Raw genomic sequence first — 15,213 nt, 5'->3', positions numbered from 1 at the left:
AGAACCGGTTTTCGATACCCATCCCTACCCAGGAGGCATCCTTGTCAGATGTCCAAACCACTTCAACTGACTCCTGTCGATGTGGAGGAGCAGCGGCTGAATGGCTGAACTTCTCACCTTATCTCAAAGGGAGAGGCCAGCCACCCTTCGAAGGAAGCCCATTTCCACCGCTTGTATTTGCGATCTAGTTCTTTCGGTCACTACCCACAACTCGTGACCATAGGTGAGGGTAGGGGCGTAGATCGACCGGTAAATTGAGAGCCTCGCTTTTATACTCAGCTCTCTCATCACCACAACAGACCGGTGCAGCGTCCACATCACTGCGGCCACCGCACCAATACGCCTGTCGATCTCCTGCTCTCTTCTCCCGTCACTCGTGAACAAGACCTCGAGATACTTAAACTCCTCCACTCCGGCTCAGGGTCTCGTCCCTGACCCGGAGTGGGCACGCCACCCTTTTCTGGCTGAGGACCATGGCCTCACAACAAACATGTTATATTTAAATAAATTCAATAATTAAAGTGCTTGGGCTAAAAGTGGTCTATGTTTAGTTTGAAACCTTGTCTATATGGGAGCTATGACACCGCCACAAAGTTAAAATCAGGGTTAGTGCTTAGTAGGTGAATATACTAGAGACTTCATATGTACACCACAGTGCTCCATTTCAATCGATAACATGATCAGATCAATGGATACTTGTGCTGTAAGTGTGGGGCTTAACCTGCTCCTTTTGTTCACCAAGGTGTTTTTGTTCCCAGCATGGAGATGGACAGATAGACGTCAGACGCTACGTCATCGCTCTGTCGACCGTTCGTCGACCCACAAAGTCCATGGAAACCCTCAAACTGGCCTTTAAGGTAAGTTTACTCCGGTTTAACATACACTGACCAACAGCTGAGCAAGTACACCTTGCTAGTATCAGCTTTCACCCTGAGAGCTGCCTTACTTCTATATAGCATAGATTTAACAGGGTGCTGGAACCATTCCACAGACACTTTGGTCCATAGTGACATGATGATGCAGATTTGTGAGCTGAACATCCACAGTGTGACTCTGCTGTTCCACCACATTACAACATGTTCTCGTGATTGAGATCTGATGACTGTGGAGGCCATTTGAGTACAGAGAACTCATTGTCAAGTTTAAGAAACCAGTTTGAGATGGTTTGACTGGAAGCTAATCTGAAATTCTCAGATCAGCCTGACTGGCACCAGCAGCCATCTTTCTTCCTCATTCTCATGCTGGTTTGATTCCAGCCGGTCCCCTTGACTGTGTCTACAGGCCTAAATGCATGGAGTTGTTGCGCTATGATTAACCTGTGCTCATTAACCAGTTTAACAGGTGTACCAGTGTAGGTTTCCTAGCATTGCGCTAACGCTTCGTGCCGGGTTCGCAGATGTACGAGAGCGAGGAGAGCGGGGAAATCCTGGAGGAGGAGCTAGCCGGCATCTTGGAAGTCATGTTAGGAGTGAAGGAAGTGCGACTTTCAAGTGTGTGCTTAACGCTCGGACCCGACACAGGAAAGATCACTTATGGTAAGACCCTGTTTCTGTTTGTAACATGTTTTAAGCATTTTAACACATTGACAGAGATGTCAAATTATTTATAGGACCATTGTGGTAATGAGCCCACGTTAGAGATGATTGACAGCATCTGTCAGCGTGTCCCCCACTTCGTCTGTGCTGTCACCGTCACATTTGATTTCTTCTCGGCTTTACTGAAGAAAATAAATACCATCTGTTAGACGAGATTTTACATCCACCATCTGCCTTTTCTAGAAACTGTCAAAGCCTCTGTGAGCATTCTTTTCTTGTCCAATAAAAGAACCTTTTTATTTTTACCATAAAACAACCCATCTGCACAAAATAGCCACTTTCAGTCCGATCTCTAACGATCTAGAATGATCAGAGTAATTATGCTAATGCTGCTAAACAAAAGAGCTAATTACATATGCTGTTTAGATGCCACATATTACATGTTATATTTAAGTTTAGTGTGTTGATTAGTAAAAATGTAAAGTTAACGTTTGTTTTAATCTCACACTCCATCTCTGCCAGATGATCTTCTTCATTACATCCAGCAGTTTCCACACTTTGCTCTGGACTGCCTCCACTTTAAAGACCATCCACGGGATTTCTGCACAGGCCGATCTCCGAGCTGCAACGGCCAGAGCCGCAGCAAAGACGACTAACTCACAGACTCAAGCCACTTTTTTACCTTCTCTATCAGACCCCATCAATGCTGTCACAACGGTGCCTTCAAGTGCAGGTAGAGAAATGGCAAAACTTTTAGGAAGAGTATAAATTCCTGATCCAGATAATGTTTTTATTTTTTTATTTCTTTCTTTGCCTTCCTTTATTTTTAATGCCCACTATAATATTAAGATACATTTTGTGTGCTCCACAAATATTTATATATATGTTTATAAAGAACAGATTGGAAAAGGAGGATTTTATGTATCCTTATGTATTGGAAGGTTAGCACTGTTGTTATCTCAGGCTAATGGACACTAGCACAATACCTGCTGTCGTTGCACCTGTATGGTTTCATTTCAAACCAGCATTAAGTGTTGGTAAAGGCAAAAAAATAAGTGTTGACACTTTGCATCTCGGCCCATATTTATGTGTTTATAGTCCCAGATTACTGCCATTAAAGTTTCACGCGTCACCAGCATATTGCTGTACATTTGCATAACCATTTGCATTACAATGTCCAGACTGTGTGTTGCTTACTGTACAAGTACCTTTGAGGGTGTTACTGCATCTCACCACACATTCAACAACAAGCTTGTTCATTTTCGTGTCCGCTTTATGCAAAGTCAGAGATAACAGCTGTGGTTTCTGAGCTGTAGCACCAGCATCGTTCTTCTCCTCCTCCTCCTCGTTGGGCCTCACCACTGGGGTTTTGGTGCTGTGTTTAGATTGCAGGGGCCTCTTCAGTGATTCTCTCCCCAGCAGAAATAACATGGAAACTTCCACAATGCATCGGCTCTTGCCCGCTCTCCTGACAGCAGGATTGGATGCGTTCCACTAGTAAATAGCAGGATTATCTGTTACTTTTTCTTTCTTTCCTCCACAATAAAAAAGTTTTCAGAGTACTCTCGGGTTCAAAAACTGCTCTTAGAGATTAGAATCCAAAAGGTTCCCCATAAGAGAAAAACTATATACAAATTAGAGCATGATTGAAAATACTGACAATTCTCAGCTTTAAATGACATTTCAGATGATTTTTCATGTGGAGTTTTAGTTATTAGTGAGAATCTGGATGAAATGTCTGCATTTACCCAGACTGAAGTTAAAACACTCCCTCAGTGCTTTCACTCCTGCTTTTCAAAAGCACGACTAAAGAGGTGCCAGCGTGCCAGCTGTCTGATTTCCTGCTCCAAGAGTCTTAATGAATGTGGGCCCAGATGTTAGACTGCTGCCTGCAACTACCTTCATACTTTCGTTTGTGCATGAACCTACAGTTATATGATGAGCAAAACAATTTCTCCACCTCTGCGTTAAACAGTTCATAAAACACTGCAAAGGATGACGGCTCGGTGTTTGGATGAGCATATCTTTAAAAACTTGATAAATAACATGTCTTCACTTTCACGCATCTATCTCTTTTTTTTGGTTTGTTTTTCTGCAGTTTGAAAGTTGACCTGTGATGGTCACATTTCATGCCTTATGCCTAGTTTCCATTATGTTTTAAAATTCAAAGCAGAAATCAAAGTTTTCTGCTTTTTATTTTATAAATACAACCTTTTCTGTTTTGTCATAGTCACTTACTGTGTTTACCCACTAGGGGGAGCTCTGCTTTTATAGTTGTATCTTAAGATGCTTTGAGTTCTCTAAAACTGCCTGACAGTGTTTGTATGAATCAATGCAGTGGGTCACGCTTACCTTAAAGCTATCATCAGTGGATTTTTGTCCATCTTTATCTGTTGTCATGTTCTCTGTGTTTTTCTTTTGATCATTATTAGCGAGTTAATGAAAAGGCAGTTCTGTTCATGCTCATCCTATTGCTTTCGTAAGACCTCTTCTCATCTCGGTCCACGTGGTGGCACTAGCTCCATATGCTATGTACACCAGAGAGCTCATGCACCACTGCCCACCTGATGGACAGCAAAAGCATTACCTCATCCCTTGCTTTCATTCCTTGAGGTAAAAATAGACAGATTAAGCCTGGGCTTTGATGAGAGAAACCTACAGAGGAGGTGTGGAAGCAGGGAGAGAGGGATAGAAACGGAGGAGAGAAACTAAATGGATCGTTCTGCTCCAAATCCAATTCCTAATAGCTGCAGGGAGGGAGGGTGGGTGGGAGGAGAGAGAAGAAAAAAACAGTCAAAGAAAGCAGAGAGGGAGAGTGGAGATATCACGTCTAACAATTAAGACCTGCCTTCGGGGTCTAAAGAAGAAGCTTTGTTGAGGACATATAAATTGCTCATTGAGCAGCGCCTCACTGCAGACTCCTTCAGATACTCCTGCCTCAAAGGAATATGCCATGAAAGACAACAGCAGCAGCAGCTGACCACATAGCAGGGCTGGAATCTGTTCACCGTATTTGGGGATCCATCACCAGCTCTCATCCTGGCCAAGCAAAAATCCCCCCTACAGTAAACACAACCCTGGATTTAATCCAGGTGACTTGGGAAACATTACAGCGCATCCACTGGAGATCCTTTGTAGTACCTCTGCTTTGCAGGGCCAAAGAAGCAGCTCACATAACATTTACTTATTTTTGTTGTAGAGACAAAGTGGATGATCCTCGTGGTCCTCTGACTCAGGTTGTGGATGGCGCTACTGCCAGCTATAATGTTTAGAGTCAAAGGTTTATAAATAAAATAAAAGTCCACCGTTCATCTTGAAAGTATTGAAAGAAACATTTGCTTGAAATTGTTGCAAATGTATTTCAAAATTAAAAACAAAAATATATCATGTTTGTAGGTACAGTCTGAGGACCAGAGTGCTCTGGAGCAGGATGACTCTGTACATTCCTGCATTCATCTTTCCCTTGATCCCAACTAGTGTCCCACTGCCAAAAATGTCCCCCAGCACGATGCTGCCACCACCATGCTTCACTGTAGGGATAGTATTGGCCAGGTGATGAGCGATACCTGGTTTCCTCCAGACGTGACACTTTGCATTCAGGCCAAAGAGCTCAATCATTGTTTAATCAGATTGGTGATTTTTTTTTTTTTTCCTCATGGTCTGAGAGTCCCTCAGGTGCCTTTTGACAAACTCCAGCTGGGCTGTCATGTGCCTTTTACTGAGGAGTGGCTTCAGTCTGGCCACTACCATGCAACCCTGACTGTTGGAGAGCTGCAGAAGTTCTTCTCCTCTCTCCCCAGAGCAACACTGTAGTTCTGTCAGAGTGAAAACTGGGTGGTTGGTCACTTGCTTCAATAAGAAGGTAGACGTTCCAAACTTCTTCCATTTACGGATGATGTGCTTCGATACAATCCTGTCTCGGAGGTCTACAGACCAGAGTTCCTTGGACTTCGCGGTTTGGTGCTCTGACATACACGGTCAACTACAGCTGATGTAGGCAGGTGGCCTTTCCAAATCATGCCCAATAGACTGATTTACCACAGATGGGCTCCACTCAAGTTGTAGAAGCAGATGACGGATGATCACTGGAAACGAGATATACCCGAGTTAAATTTTAGTGTCATGGAAAAGGCTGTGAATACTTTTGTACATGTTTTTGTTTTATTTTTAATAAAGTTGATGAATTTCAAGCAAAGTTTTTCCACTTTGTCATTGTGGGATATTGTGTTTAGAACTTTGAAGTGAAAAATGGATGCAGTTTTGGAAGGATGCTGTACCTTATTCTGGTGATACGTACAGCTGATGGAGCAGAGATCCACCGAGGTTAAAAATTCCTCCACACAAACCGTGGATGAACTGGGCTCCTGCATAAAGGAAGATGTTTAGATTTGGATTCATTTCTGACATTTTCTTGAACTTGACTTTTTTATTTAATTAAATTTTTTTAATTGCTTGATTTTGTGATGCAAAATGCCCAGTTTACTCCTATATCCCAGATATCTTTTGATTCTGGGATTTGTATCTGAATAAACAAGCATTTATCCGCTCCTCTATTCAAACAAAACCAATCACCGGCCACGATTTATCCACTTGCATAAAGTGATGGATAAATGTGAGATAAATTAAGTTTCTCTTTACATTTTATCTGAAACATAAAGGCAACCTGAGCGAATACAAAATACAAATTTTAAATCGTATTTGCATTTAAAGAAGCTACGCGGTTATCCAATACGAGAATCATCAATCAAACCTGGCTGTGCTACCCACACCTCAGAAAACATCTGCAAACAGTGCCACGTCCAATATCTTGATGTGGTTCAGACGTCGCTGTGATGAAATTTTATCCAATTCTTCTTTCAGAAGTTCTTTACTGCAGCGTCATCAGAGGGTGAACTCCTCTTCTCAGGCACTTCCCCAGCATCTTAACAGGGTTCTGGTCCAGACTTTGAATTTTTTTTTTTATTCTCTGTCAGTTTCCATTTTTATTTTTCATTCCGTTCGCAGGTGGACTCACTCATATGCTTGAGGATGATTGTCATGCTGCAGTGGCACTTGAGCTTCAATTGACATACTGATGGGCTGATGCTTTCCTCTCCAGACCTCTCTGTTAGAGAGTGGGATTCCTTCAATTATTGCCTGAACCCTGGAGCGGGAAAGCATCCCCACAACATTGTGCTGCTGCTTTTTGTGGAATATAACAGGACCCCGATGCCTGATATATATGATTTGGATTTTTTTCTTTACATTTAATAGAATTTTTTTTACCTTACATGTGTGTTCTGTGCCTCTCAGAGGACATAAAAATAGTAAAACTGTAACTTTTGCCCTTAATGGTTTGTTAGCCTCCAGTGTCTTTCACACAGTGGAGGTGTGACTGCAAATATTTGAAAAGAGGTTAGATTTTGGTGACTTCCTGCATTCATTCTTAAACCCAGTTATTTTATACGAGTCATAGAAATGGTTATCTCAAAATAGAGACAGAAACACACTGTTCCAACAATCATCTGTGAGAATAAACTGTGTGGGTGGGGAGAAAAATCTCCCTTTTGGCAAACCAAGTGCAACGAGGGCAGCCCAGTGCCACCACTGGATGGGAGAATTGGAAAAGAGAAGAAGGAAAAAAGTATACAGAGATAACAAATGGAGCAAAAGGCAGATTATAGAGAGGAAACACAAAGTTAATGACGTACAATAGTGTATAAATACATGGTTAGGGAAAGAGGGGAAAAAGACAGTTGCTCATTGCACGATCAGAGGTCCCAGGCCAATGTGAAAGCTGGGAAATGCTTCAGGACATAGCCTGTACATAAAAGATGTAAAATTGCATGTTAATTTTTAAACATCAGTGTTAGCATTTTTTGTTTTGTTTGTTTTTCTTTTTTTAAAGGCAGAAGTGATGATTGTCAGTAGTTCTAAGCTATGGTCTAATGCTAGCAAGCTTGGTTAGGGCTTTTACGGGGCCAATGTGCAGACATGGACACCTGCTAAATAAGAGTAATGAATTACTGCACTTTCAGCCAATAACACATAATATACACCATATTTCTTAGATACTAGAAGCCATCAACATCTCAAACACAGGTTTAGCAGATGTCAAGCTTAGGAAATGGCACACCTGGCATTGAATGCGATCATGACCCAATTTCTAAGCTTTAACAACATTCAAATGAGTGAGTTAATTAGGGGGAGGAAAAAAATCACCCACTATACAGCTAAACAGCTAAAAACCTGCTTTGTACTGAGTTGGCCCTCTTAACATAGGGGTTCTTTTTTGGTCCAGGTTAAAGTGGCTGTTAGATGAGATGGGGTCTAATCACTCAGCATTTGTACATGAGAGGAAGGTATATAAAGATTTGAAATGTAATTCTGGATTTCAAAGGAAGACAGTGAAGAGAAGCTAATATGGGAGAAACTCCCTGTTAGTGCTCTCGATGCAGTGTTTAGACTCAAGAGCAGGTTTTCATGGAGTAATGAGTTTTTCAGCATCACCAGCTTTGCTAACATTACACAGATATAAAGGACAGCCGTGCTGTGCGATCAGCCTGGTTCTGCTGGAGTTTTTTTTCTGTTAAAAAGGAGTTTGTCCTTCCCACTGCCAAGTGATTCCTCTGATATTGTCAACGTGTTAGCACGAATAGCTGGTTAATGTGCTAGCGCCGTGCAGCCCCATGCACAGGACGATCCGTGCTAACTCGCTAACGGAGATTTGCCACGTTAATGCGGTTGTGGTGTTAACGTCATTTTAACGAGATTAACGCTGACAGCACTACTTACAATATAAAGCACCTCGAGGCAACGGTCGTTGTGATTTCGAGCTATATAAATGAAACTGAATTAATCGAAATGAAGGGAAAGGTTGGCTGAGGTTCAAAGTACTTTATAGATTTTCTGTCTTTCTCTGGATTTTTGGACAGTAGATCCTTGAAAATGTAGTTTGGAGAAAAAAAAAGAATCAGGAGGCACTTGAATACTTTTTCATTGCCAAAAACAATTGGACAAATCCAGTTGAACTAAAGTCTCTTACTCGCAATGGCAGCTAAAAGGATTGAGTACATGTTAAATGTACTCGATAAATACTTGATGAGCTGTGGGGGTGCATCAAACAGAATTGTTTGGAACCACTGATGTGCCACATCTGAAGGCCATTGAAAAATAGTTATCTCTGTCTTAAGGTCCAAGTAGAAGTAGCATAATCTCTGTTGCTGTCAGTCAGTCTTTCCCACTCTCATAATCAAAGCTGCATTTGTAGCTACGTGTTGGCTTTGATTTCACTGTTGAGCTCCTCTTCAGTTGGCATTATTAAATACCCTGCATTTCAGCTGGGTTTAGTTGCGACCTCATTCTGCTTAACTATTCACTGCTAAAGTGAAATGTGTTTTTCGGGGCAGTGACACATCTGAGCAAACATGTCAGCTGCTTCTGCCACTCAGCTTTGCGTGCTGGTTTCATCATGCTTATCTGCCCACGGAGTTCACTGACAAAAATAATAAATGAAATCATCACCAGTGAAATTTTCTTTCTGCCGAGGCATCACCAGCTTACAGTTTGGCTCCTCTGCTCAAGAAAGAAGTCGTAAGTATACAAAGTAAACATAGAGTATGTCACAACTAATTACACAATTGTTTGCCCATTTTCAATTGTTCGTACAGTTCAGTCCGTAGCCTTAGCTGGCAGCGACAGAAAGAAACACAATGGCCTGTCAGGGAAAAAAGCATTATAGTGTTGACTCATTTTTAAAAATATCTAAGTTGTTTAAAACTAAGATGAAAGGATAATTTTCCTAGTTCCTCTTAATTGTTTCTGAATGTCTGTCTCACCTCCTAACATCCTGGGAAGTTTTGGTTCATGTATAGTTGTCAGTACTGCCTCCCAGACCTGCTGTTTTGAGGTCTACTGCTGCCCACCCTCATAGTTTCTGTTTTAGGGAGTCTCCACGGGTTCTCATAGGTTTAAGGTCAGAGTATAGTGGCAGTCACACCATGACATTTTTTTTCTTTTTATTCCCATAGCAACCTATGAGTCAGTGGCTTTCTGTGTAACATGGGATGGTGCTTTGCCCAGAATGGAAATGATTTCCTTCCACATAGCTCATTTCTCAGGAAATGGTCAGTTAAGAGCTCCACATACCTCGTAGAGGTCATTTTGAGACCCTTGAGGATCCTAAAGGGACTGACCATCTTGGTCCCCATTATTTCTGCACACATCCCCACTCTGCCTCCCCACCTGACCTTGGTAGAGCAAGGTACACTAAGGGGAAACCTCAAGGGCTGAAAATTGAAGCCAGTGCAGAAGAGTCAATAACTGCAGTTCATCTGATGACCATTTGGGGCAGTATAAAAGATGGGCCTCGCCCACTGATTTCTGAAGACCTACAACACAAATTTTTGGACGCACCCTCTCATTTAATGGTTTTTCTTTATTTTTCTTTAGTCTGAGAGCTGAATGCTGTATTGAGGCGATATGGTACTTAAAGGTCATTAAGATATGATGAGGCCTGATTATTCAAGACCTTGTGGTTTCATACTACAGATAATCTTTAATTCTGAAATATGGCATAACCAAGATTTACAAAACAGACTCAAGTTTTTTTAATCACTATGACCTAAAATGAGCACAAAACCTCACCTGGAAGGTGTTTAAAGAGGTCAAAACGGAAGTGATCTTCCTTCTACTGGACTAATAGACGTTAACTGTAACTATCACCATCTGGTGACCTTCACATAGAATGCAGATTCAAGGTACTTCTGGATTGGCTTCATGTTTCCATCCCTGAGGTTGCATCCATGTTTTATTCTGTCTTTGTTCCAAAAACTAAAGTTTATTTGTTTAATGACACAGGTGACAGTAGCCTCACCATCTGCTCAGCTTTCTCTCTGCTCAAGATTCTCAACACTAGGAATAAGGCGTTGGTATCTAGAGCATCTCTGTGAATGTACCTGACAAATATTGTGACTTATTAGCCGTGTTCGTGAAGTCTGTGTTCAAGTTTTGGTGATCACACCTGCTAATTAGCACAAATGAGCAAGTTTATGCCTGTAAATGAATGCTAGTGCATGACCAAACTTGTTAGCATTATTAGCTGATAGCACGTCACACTCTTCTTCCAATTACAGCTTCAAAAAGCCAACATTGTGAGATTAGCATAAAGGCTTTAAAATTAGGAGTCAAAATAGCATGTATGAGCTTGGCTGCATACATATACAGTCTATGCTCACTTACCAAGTCAAAGTCCATCCACCTGGAACACCAAGCGCAGCATCACAATACTGAAAACATCTTTGTAAGCTTTGGTTAGCAGTGGCTACCAGGCTTTAGAGGATTGTGCATGAAGAGGTTGTTGAGATTGAGACCAGCAGTCTCAAACAACAAGTTGCTGCTTTTCTTTTCTTCTCTCTTCTTTTTTTAAAGCTGTCGATTAATTTGCTTGATGGAAACTTTCTTTAGTAGGTAAGAGACAGAGGCATTCAACAGAAATCCAAGGACATCCCAAGAGTGTCTAGATGCTTTCATTTATCAAACGTCATACATGGTTACAAATCTGTGAGCGAACCAGTCTCATGGTGCGACATTTGTGTAATGAGTGAACCTCGTGAAGCTGCATTATTCCTGCTTTATCTTGGCGCCCGGGATGATGAATGAACTCACATCTGTGCACAGGACTATCATCTGTTGATTTTCCTTAATTAGCCTTTATCTCACCAAATTCATCTCGCAAATGTTTTCACGGCCCCGTTATCTTCTCTTCAGCTTTCATGCCTCTTGTGAGACACTGATCTTTTCCACGCTTTTCATCTTCTCAAGATCTTTCTCTCTCTATTGCACGAGAAGTGGGTGTGCTTAATAATATGGAGCAACCTCTTCGCATAGGTTTCCCTTAAGTAAAGCATACACTGCAAGCTAATTGGGAGTGTCTTCTGAGACAGCAGCTGTTGAAATACATAGAAGATATCAAACAATTACTTGTACAATATTGAGCGCACAGTGTCTTCTGGGGACTATGAATGTAATAAAACTATCACTCGATAGTCACTGCTGATTGAAAATAGTGAATGAGCATCTCCAGTGTAAACACCTTATGCCTGCTGCAGAGCTGGGATGCCTCCGCTCCTTGTGTCATATTTCTCTTTATCTATTGTTTTGTCAATGGTGCACTGTGGATTTAATAAAAGTAGGCAGCATTGCAGCTTTATTTGATTGGCTGCCAGTTTGATCCACTCACGCCGGTTGCGTGTAAGGAGCGGCACGACATCTGTGGGCTGCCTGTGGAGGTTTAACACTCTTCTCCTCGTTTGGCCTGTTTGGCATCCACAGTTCGTACTCTCCTCTTCTGCCTCGTGAGGGCTTCATGCCGTGGCTGCTCCCAAAAAAACAAAGTGATGTAGGTGTTGAAGTAGTGATGCATGCAGCAAATTCTTCTGAGTCACTTTTCATGTTTTCATGGTCCAAATTTCTCACTTTTGAACATCCATCCTCTATGTTATATCCAAAGGTGTGTGTGAGTGTGCGTGTGTGTTTTTAACACGTCAAATGTCAGAAGCAAACGGCTAAAAAAAGAATAAAATGTATTTCTTAGAAAAAGGAACAGGCACCCTGCTGTTTGAGTCACAGTGATTCTGTTACATTCACATCATGCCAAGAAGCGAGCACCACAGGCAGTGCTGCTTTTTAAAGAACTTTGCATTGCTTTTTCATTTTCGGTTTACATTATAGCTACCGTGATTAGATCTGTTTTTGATTGCAGACCGCTAAGCTAGCTGTATTGACAAGCTTTTGCAATTTGGAGGGAAAAAAAGCATTTTATATATCTGCCATTTAAAGAAGTATGGAAGTAAAAAGCTGTAGAAAATGGATAATGCGCGTGTGCTACTCTGAGTGCTACATATTGATGGCCGATGGGTTGCATCCATAGAATATTGCCACATCCTTTATGTTTCCCCCTCTGTGTTGCATATATGAGCCATGGAAACGTGCACTTGATCGAGGGACCCTCGCCATAAAAGACACCGCGTGTTTGTATGGAGCCCATTAGGCATTTAGACAAGCGGGGACAAAACACAAGCATTACGAGATGGAGAGATGCAACGAGACTGTGGCTGAAAGGTTCAAGGCAAGTACCAAGAGAATAAATCAGGGCTCGCCTAGCGTGATTGTCAATGTGTAAACAGGATGTAGCACCTATCAGGTAGAACAGCCTGTCAGCAACATCGGAGCACGGAGTCGGGGCTCTATGGAGGAGAAAGAGTAGGACAAGGACATTTACAGTGATGACAAATGTTACAAATGGAAGATGGGACATTGTGGAGCTTTGAGTGAGGCTGTTTCAGAAGCACGCCTTTTTCTCTATAGTGTTACCATCAATCATGAGTTCTTTCCATTACTGCTGACCGCACTGAAAAGTGTTTTCAGGTTTATTTCCTATAAGCTTTGATGACCCATCACATTTAATCACCAATTGTTGATTTCAAAATTAAAAATGTATCCAGTAAATAATCATTTTGCTTTAACTGGGATTTTATTTGCGCAGCATAAACAGTTATAATAGAAAGGCAAATTTACTTTTAACCATGGTGTCAGGGAAAGACCCCCCATCTGCCCCTCCCACACAAAGACCAGGGGCATGTGCATTTTGAATGGCCACAGCTGCAGTCATTAACAGATCTGAGCATCAGCAATATTCAACATCTGCTCTATCACGTCTGTGCGGTTAGGAGAAGAATGCTGGCTGTGTAAAATATACCCATATACTACACGTGTACTCCTTTACCTAAAGGAGGTTGCAGTATGTAATGTCTGTTAGAGCTGTTCATGCTCTTTTAACTCCTTTTTGTGCTGTTTGTTAGATAAGTTTTAACAACTTTTTAATATATATATATATATATATATATATATATATATATATATATATATATATATATATATATATATCTATATATATCTTTTCTTTTGGATTTCCTTTGCAGTGTTACAGTACAACACAGAAACCTTTCCTGTGGGTTTTATGCCACTGGATGGATTTGCATCTATATTTGTACAACAGCAAGATGAAAAGCTTTCTTTGTGAAAATACCAGCGACTATTACAAAGTGAGTTATGGAGTTTTTGCTGGAAGGTTTTACAGCATAATGCTGTTGTGAGAACTGAAAATCTGAGGAAAAAAAGCTCGTTCAGTCAGGCACACTGTGGTCAAAAGAAGATGTAGTTTATATCTAGCAGCATGATTCCATGTGGGACTGCCTGATCCTTCCATGTGCATCCAGGAAAGAAGCAGCCACCATGAAAACACCCAACACAGAGCAGAGCAGGCATCAACAACAATTGATCAGACTTTAAGTCAGCAGTTTGCAGATGTGCAGCAACTGCAAGCACGCTAAAGCAGCTTAAAATGCCCTATATGACATTTACCAGTTGAATGTGTGAAAGGACGTCAGCTGAGCCATGTGCATGAGCTGATGTGATCTGGTATAAAGATCAGCTGATCTGCCAGGATTGCTGCTGAGCTTGGCTTTCTAGCTTGCCTGCATTAATGCTATCCTGGATTAAATAAACCTTTAGTTAAGAATTGGGTTTTTACTGGAGTTCTTTTTTTTTTTTTTTAGAAGCTGGACAAATCATAAATCTGAACAGTGTGTTGATAATTGTTGGCAGTAGTATATAGCAGCGGTCCCCAACCTTTTTTGCACCACGGACCAGTTTATGCCTGACAATATTTTCCTGGACCGGCCTTTAAGGTGTCGCGGATAAATACAACAAAATAAAACTAGTTCCGGTACCGAAAAAAAGAAGATTTAATCATAACACGTGAAAAGACCAAGGAAAACCGAGTAAACGATAAAAACGATAACAAAATAATGCTGAAAACCGATAAAAACCGTGAAAACTATACATTTCACACCTGAGCTTCAACTCTTGCGGTCCGGTACCAAACGACTCACGGACCAGTACCGGTCCAAGGCCCGGGGGTTGGGGATATATAGCATAGGTATATAGCATAGGGGAAATATATAGCCTGTAAATTGCCTTTAAAAACGATAGTCACCACCCGTTAATTCCCATCTGAACTATCTAATTCTAAAGTGTTCCCAAACCAGTCAAATTCTAAAATGGAAAGCATGAAACTATATGTGGTGATGGTCTACCTGATATCCTTGTTTTGTTGTTGTTTTTGGATCAACATAGTAATATTTTTCCAAGATCACCATTGCAGTCGATCAGGGTGTGATGGTGCTCAAAACTATGACATCACTATACTATGGAGTGGCTGTAGCTCAGGTGGTAGAGCAGGTCATCTACTGATCGGAAGGTTGGTGGTTCGCCAAATATCCTTGGGCAAGATACTAACCCCAAATTGCTCTCCGATGCATCCATCGGAGTATGAATGTGTGTGAATGTTATCTAGAAAGCACCTAGAGAAATGTGCTTGTGCGAATGGGTGTGAATGGGTGAATGCACAAGCTGTGTAAAGCGCTTTGAGTGCTCAGAAGAGTAGAAAAGCGCTATATAAGAACCAGTCCATTTACCATTTATATTGTGGTTGGTCACTTGCAGTGTTGAACCTGAACCAACATTCTTGGTGATCCAAGAACAACACCAACGCAATGATATCAGTTTGTATTGTCTTGTTTGTATTGACAACATATAGATATAAGGGGATTCTAAATATCGCATTATTAAGGTCAAA

General features: G+C 41.3%; 1 protein-coding gene across 1 annotated transcript in view; it reads left to right on the top strand.

Annotated features, from left to right (window-relative positions):
- Positions 1-13,310, top strand: part of lpcat1 (lysophosphatidylcholine acyltransferase 1) — a 32,289-nt gene extending 18,979 nt beyond the window's left edge. Inside the window, exons 12-14 of the mRNA XM_085148593.1 lie at positions 759-857; positions 1,397-1,535; positions 2,058-13,310. Coding sequence (XP_085004719.1) covers positions 759-857; positions 1,397-1,535; positions 2,058-2,191 — 372 coding nt within the window. The 3' untranslated portion in view covers positions 2,192-13,310. The remainder of the gene's footprint in view (positions 1-758; positions 858-1,396; positions 1,536-2,057) is intronic.
- Positions 13,311-15,213: the final 1,903 nt, after the last annotated feature.

This window comes from Neolamprologus multifasciatus, chromosome 22 (assembly GCF_963576455.1).
Source record: "Neolamprologus multifasciatus chromosome 22, fNeoMul1.2, whole genome shotgun sequence".
NCBI classification, from domain to species: domain Eukaryota; kingdom Metazoa; phylum Chordata; class Actinopteri; order Cichliformes; family Cichlidae; genus Neolamprologus; species Neolamprologus multifasciatus.
This window is presented reverse-complemented; position numbering and strand designations above follow the sequence as displayed.